At 35.5% G+C, this 7,171-nt stretch overlaps 1 protein-coding gene across 1 annotated transcript; it reads left to right on the top strand.

The window, feature by feature from the left end:
• Window positions 1-2,732: 2,732 nt before the first annotated feature.
• LOC107710651 (endonuclease domain-containing 1 protein-like) lies at window positions 2,733-3,904 on the top strand. Its single transcript, XM_016515482.1, has 2 exons — window positions 2,733-3,038; window positions 3,356-3,904. Exons 1-2 carry the CDS (start codon window positions 2,733-2,735, stop codon window positions 3,902-3,904), a joined length of 855 nt encoding a protein of 284 aa, XP_016370968.1.
• The last annotated feature ends 3,267 nt before the right edge of the window (window positions 3,905-7,171 follow it).

Consider the following 7,171-nt stretch of genomic DNA (forward strand, 5'->3'; position numbering starts at 1 on the left):
ATCAAAAGGATTAACAATGCAGATTAATTTTCACAGCCTTCTTTGATCATATTTACCAAGGGTGCCAATATTTTTGGCCATGACTGTATAACTAAATGTCTTCAACATTACCTGTGAAGGGTTGCACCTTTGAGTTTCACTTGTAGACAGAAATCTGTGGTTTGCTTCAACTCCTCATCAGTTTCTCACTATAGACAACAGATATTTGTAAGGTCCACGCAATTGGCCCGAGGAAGGTATCCAATGGTGGATGAAGGTTTCCTGCGTGTTCGGTCTTTTCGGTGCGCAAAGTAATTTAATTTCAATTAAACTCTAATCTGACTCCATTTTATTATGACCTCGAATTTATGTTAGAATGCCAACTATTGCCGATCACTAATATGGACATGACATGCCAGGAAATCCCTAATATGCCAGGAAATCCCTAATATGGACATGACATGCCAGGAAATCCCTAATATGGACAAAAGCATCCAGCTATGGCTGTTAAAGTGTTAGTTCACCCAAAAATGAAAATTCTGTCATTAATTACTCACCCTCATGTTGTTCAAAACCTGTAAGACCTTCGTTCATCTTCGGAACACAATTTAAGATATTTTTGATGAAATCTGAGGGCTCTCTGACCCTCCCATAGACAGCAAGGTAACTACCACGTTCAAGGTCCAGAAAAGTACCAAGATGATCGACAAAGTAGTCCGTGTGACATCAGTGGTTCAACTGTAAAGTTACGAAGCTACGAGAATACTTTTTTGTGCAAAGAAAACAAAAATAACGACTTTATTGCACATTTTCATCTCTACTGCGTCACTTTGGATGCGCGTTCACGACAGTATCATGATTCTTATTTAGAATAATATTACAATAATCAGAGGTTGAGGCTGACCCAAATTTAGGTTGGTCAACAACACGCTGTTGCTCTAAACGGAAAAACCCAACAAAGTATAAGCTACATAACTAATGCCAATGTGTTAGCCGGAGCTCTAAAACATAATTTTAGTCCGTTATTAATCTGAGGGTAGATTTGCGGTGTTATAGACTTAACATAATTAATTAGAGTCAATAATCTCAGAGTAAGTCAGAATAAATTCAAATGTAATGTATTATCATTCAGGTAAATATGTATGTCATATGCCAACTATGCCAATTACATAGCCAGTTCAGAGATATCAAATCAATACAAAACATCCAATTCTCAAAGATAAATCTAAGAGTAAAGGATGCATACCTGACTTTAGAAAAATAGATAGTATGGAGTGTGTGGACTCATCTGACTACAGAAGCCGCCCTGATCAACATTTGCTTAAGTATTCAGACCAAGACAAACATCCCCCAAATTGAGACAGGAACTAACAATTGGAATTTGCATTGATCAAGTCCTAGATGTGGAGCGTTTACAACTTTTGGGGACAGATGGTAATTTGCATGAAAGACACTGGGAAACGACACACCCTTAACAGTGAGCAAAATATCTCTAAACTCTTAGGATCTGTATCACCTTTTAGTCTACTTCTTGTAAGATTGAGACCATTGTACCAGTCGCACTGAGACAATTCAAATGATACCAAACATGTGACTGCATCACTTGCATTCATGTAGAGCATTGCATTCTGCTATTGACCATTCTGAGTGAGCTGAGTGACTGGAGATGATAATAGCAATTAAAATATAACATTAAAAATATAAATAAATACAACATGTAATATTTACAATATTTGAAATAACAATTAAAATATATAGCGCTTTTCACAAAACATTTAGTTTTTAAGCCTATACAGTATATATACAGTATAAAACACCGTGTGTTTTGAGTTTGAGCTCCGTCAAGTTAATTCTTTTGCTGGCCTGTAACTCAGAAAGAATTTATACTGAATGTTAATCTTATATATTTTTATATGTTAAATCAGTGGTTCTCAACCTTTTTTTCCAATGGGCCGCACTATGGTCCAAGTGCAAGTCTCACGCGTATCATTTACATATTACGTCACCAATACAAACCAACCAGAATTATAATAGCCTATTATAGCCTAAATATTATGATATCTAATCAATTACATGAATTGAAATAAATAAATACATAATTATACTCACCATTAATAAAACACCTGATGCTGTCGGGAGCTGACCAATTTTGTGAAATTCGGCTCGAAAGGAGTAACAGCACAATAACAGCAATAACAGTAACAGCACGGAAGCGTGACTTTACGCGCGACATTGCAGAAAATGTGCATTCACAAATGTAGCCTATGTTGATCCAAATATGGAAAGCGGGCCGCGGGTTGAGAACCACTGCTAACATATGTGAACGTTTTTGTATGCATATGTACATATATAATATATGCTTATATTGTATATATTTTATGTGCATATGCCAATATATGTTGACACTATATATGTAAATATAAATGAGAGACATGTATATTACAATTAATGATACAATATATATATATCAGAAAGACAGAGATAAATCTTTAGCACTCCTCCTTTATACTTATATGGTTGGCTTTAATGTTGAACAATTTGAGTATCACTTTGAGATTAGCTTCCAGCAAACGCTACACTGAACCCGTTAGTCTAGGGATACTGATAGACAAATGTGATGTCGATAGAGAATCTTTGGCCACTTAAATAGCTAACGTTTAGTACCTGCAGTCTGTCACATGCACACAGCGTTAACCTCGTCTCTGCACACTCTCTTCTGTCCTCAGGCAAACAGCGAATTTCAGAGATTCACCATGAGACATCTTGTTTTTCTTCTCTTACTTTCTTCTGTGTGTTTCTTTGCTTTGAGTGAAGTTGTAGATAATAATTTTAAGGAATGCAAGGAGTTCTTTTTGAACACCGCACCTCCTGACTTCACACCACCATGGGGCGTCTCAGTCAAGCCCATCTGTCAGTGTATTTGGGATGACATAGATCAGCAAATTTTTCTTTATGCAACGTTGTACAGCACGACCTGGAAGATCCCCGTCTACTCCGCATATGTGTTTCGTGAAAGCAAAAGTATTGGGAGATGTGACCCATGGTACATTGAACCTCAGGTAAATATTGTATTATAGGAAGAAGCTTAAAGGTGAAGCATGTAATTTTTGGATATTAAAACACTCATATTGTAGTGTTTAATGTGCAGACAACTGCAATTAATCCATTCATAGTTTGATTCCTTAATTAAAACGTTTTTGGGACTATCTGTTTGTGTGACTGATGGCAAATGGAGGGAAAGTTTGAGAAACATGTCGAAAAAGTCATGACTGAAGCTGCTAGTGACACAGAAGTTAAATTTGAAATAACAATAGATAATGTCTATTTAAAAAAAAGTCTGAGGTATTTTGTTGTTTTTGTTTCTCATTCCCTTTAGCTGGATGGAGATACTGAGCCATGTATGCGGCCTAAAGGCTACGGTACAAATATTGGCACTAATCAGGCTGTTAATAGGGACTATGAGAAATCTGGCTATGACAAAGGTCACCTCTATCCCGTGCTCCACACCGACAATCATCTGTCAATGCTGGCCACATCCACACTGACCAACGCGGCTCCGCAGAATCCAGATTTCAATCGGAATGCATGGCTAAGACATGAGGAAGCTGTAATTAAAGACCTGAATTCCTGTGATGAGGCTTATGTGGTGACTGGTGTAGTTCCTGACACAAAAACCACACCAAATAAAAAAGTCACTGTGTCAAAGTATTACTGGAGAGCCACCTGCTGTCTGAAGAACAGTCAGTACACAGGGAAGGGCTATTATGGACCGGACAACAATGGCAAAGTGGAGGAATTAACAATAAAAGATCTTCAGAACAAGCTCAGTGGTTTTTACCAGATACAAAAAATAGAAATTTTTCCAAGTATACCACCACTAAATCAACCGGCAAAAATAACCAAGACTACATACACATGTAACTAAAAAACTGCACCTAATCCAGTTTCATTGAAGTTATTAAAGGAGTTATTACAAAAATGGTTTGTTTGTGTTTTTCAGACAGGCTGCAAAAAAAAAAAGGCTATTCTTTGAAATATCAGGTGATTCTGATGTTTGTTACTAGTCAATAAACAAAAAAAGCACTGAAAATAAAATAGTGTGCCCCTTTAACTCAATACAATTGAGGCAACTATTTGCATCAGCTTTTTGAGTATTTTGAACTAATTTTATTTGTGTTTGTTCTGTTAGACTTTACATGTTTTCAACTTGCACACTTCAGTAATGACAGCTCTTTTTTTTCAATTTACAAACTATAGTTTGTAAACTAACTACAAACTAACTTCATAGTTGGAGCCTTCTGTAACTTTAGACATGTACACATAATCAGGACATATCAAGCGATCTCTAACAAAGCAACAGTGACACATAGTACAGATATGTTTTACTCATACACTGTAAAATCCAATAGTTTACCTTACTTAGATTTAATTAGTAATCTTTACTAACTAAGCATTTGTCAGTACAACATACTATTCCTATTTCACTTTACTTAGTTTTTTCAAGGCAATCGGTTTGCATGCTTTTTTTAAGTAAGCCCAGCTAATTAGATTTTACAGTGTACATGTGCTGCGTCATTCCTATCGGATCATATATAGACGCACAGCAATGCTTTTTAATCTCAGTCTCTCTTCAAAACCAGCGTCGACCTGTGTCTTGTTTACAAAGGAATCTGTGGTGAAATGAAGCGAACAAACGCTCAATGTTTTACTCACGCGAGTTAAAACTTCATAAAAAATTTAGTTCAACCACGCATTCCTAATATTTGAATCCGAAGGATGGTTATGTGATCTTCTGTGATCTTCCACAACCACAATATTTTGTAATCTTTAACAGCATGTTTATAGACACATTTGGAGTAGACTTCACAGTTACGTCACTTGCAGCAGCTGTAATTGTGCCTTTGCATGTCAGAATCAGAATACAAATTATTTTTTATATAATACTGTCGACAAGGATGCCATTTGAAGCTAAAAGCAGACGTTTAAACGGACAAACTATGGATGAAACCTGCTATGATTACCCTACTTTTAAAGCATACATTTTATTTAAACTATAGGTCTATAATATTCACATAGAGGACATATAAGCCCTACAGTTAAAGCATGAAATACTATTTAAAAATATAACATTTTACATAGCATTTACCTATTTTATCTCATAATTCTGATTTTTTTTTTCTTGCAAATGCAAATTTCTCTCCTAGTTCGAACTTTATATTAATGTTACTATAATTTTCTTCCTGTTGGCGCAGTAATGCATTATGAAGTCGGAGTTATTTGATTTCAAGGAAAGAAAAGTAATAAATAGGTTGCTTTTAGAACGTGACCTATCTTCTAATTAAAGCATTAGTGTATTTTTAGTGTGTGTTTATTAATTAACTTTATCAAATTTATTTTTTCATGAATACCCTGAGATGCTTTTATTTGCGTTTATATAATCCTTAAATCGTGTGTGGTAACATGCTACAGTCACACACAGACTTAAACATTCAGCACGTGAACCACAACAATGGTAACAATTCAATTTCATTTATTTTCATTAATTGTGACAATAACCATTTTATTTGCTCTTTTTGTTGTGCTACTACTGACACAAGACAGCAAATAAAATTGGCAAATAAAATCAACAACTGTAAAACAAAGCAACTGCATAATTTATTCTGCCGCAATGCACTCTGGGAGTCAGTGAGTAGCTATACTAAGTCATGAGTAAACCTAAATGAAAGGATCAAGTACCCCCTACGGTTCTTTTTTAGTTACTAGAACTCTCGTGTAAGTAAACTATACTAACTAAGCATTTGTCAGTACAACATACTATTCCTATTTCACTTTACTTAGTTTTTTCAAGGCAATCGGTTTGCATGCTTTTTTTAAGTAAGCCCAGCTAATTAGATTTTACAGTGTACATGTGCTGCGTCATTCCTATCGGATCATATATAGACGCACAGCAATGCTTTTTAATCTCAGTCTCTCTTCAAAACCAGCGTCGACCTGTGTCTTGTTTACAAAGGAATCTGTGGTGAAATGAAGCGAACAAACGCTCAATGTTTTACTCACGCGAGTTAAAACTTCATAAAAAATTTAGTTCAACCACGCATTCCTAATATTTGAATCCGAAGGATGGTTATGTGATCTTCTGTGATCTTCCACAACCACAATATTTTGTAATCTTTAACAGCATGTTTATAGACACATTTGGAGTAGACTTCACAGTTACGTCACTTGCAGCAGCTGTAATTGTGCCTTTGCATGTCAGAATCAGAATACAAATTATTTTTTATATAATACTGTCGACAAGGATGCCATTTGAAGCTAAAAGCAGACGTTTAAACGGACAAACTATGGATGAAACCTGCTATGATTACCCTACTTTTAAAGCATACATTTTATTTAAACTATAGGTCTATAATATTCACATAGAGGACATATAAGCCCTACAGTTAAAGCATGAAATACTATTTAAAAATATAACATTTTACATAGCATTTACCTATTTTATCTCATAATTCTGATTTTTTTTTTCTTGCAAATGCAAATTTCTCTCCTAGTTCGAACTTTATAACTTGATTCAACTCAGCAATTGCGAGTTTGTCAATTCTGAAGGAAAAAAAGCCAGAAGTGTGGGATTATAAACTCATGATTCTGAGCCGGGGGAAAAAGAGAGAATGACAAGTTGATTTTTCTTACCAGAAATGTGAGATATAATCTCAAAATGACCTTTTTTATTATTTTATTCCATGGCTTGCTACATTAAAACTGGCATTTCCTGCCACGAGTAGGCTCCGCCCACAAACAAACGTCATCACTGTTTGCAAACACTGAAATTGGTCTATTGCTTTGTTGCTCGATCCGGTTTAGTGCCACTTGTGTTATTTCCTTACTATGTCATGCGTGAATCAGTGGGCGGGGCTACAGAATTAGGCATTAATATTCTTCTGTGGAGGCGGAGTTTAATCTATCTATTACGTCACAGGCACATTCCAGGATCTGGCGTTCGCTGGGCCTGGTGTCAATACAAACATTTATTTCAGTAACAAGGACGTTTTCAGTTCTGAAAATTACAGTATATTATTTTAGTACAATGACCTCTTATATATAAAAAGCTCAAGTAACAGTTGATTTCTCAATTAATGACCCTTTTAAAATTACCTCTTTTCATTTCCCCACTCCTTCTATATGTCAGACACGACAC

This window comes from Sinocyclocheilus rhinocerous, unplaced genomic scaffold (genome assembly GCF_001515625.1).
Source record: "Sinocyclocheilus rhinocerous isolate Xijiao unplaced genomic scaffold, SAMN03320098_v1.1 scaffold1018, whole genome shotgun sequence".
In the NCBI taxonomy this organism is placed as follows: Eukaryota; Metazoa; Chordata; class Actinopteri; order Cypriniformes; family Cyprinidae; genus Sinocyclocheilus; species Sinocyclocheilus rhinocerous.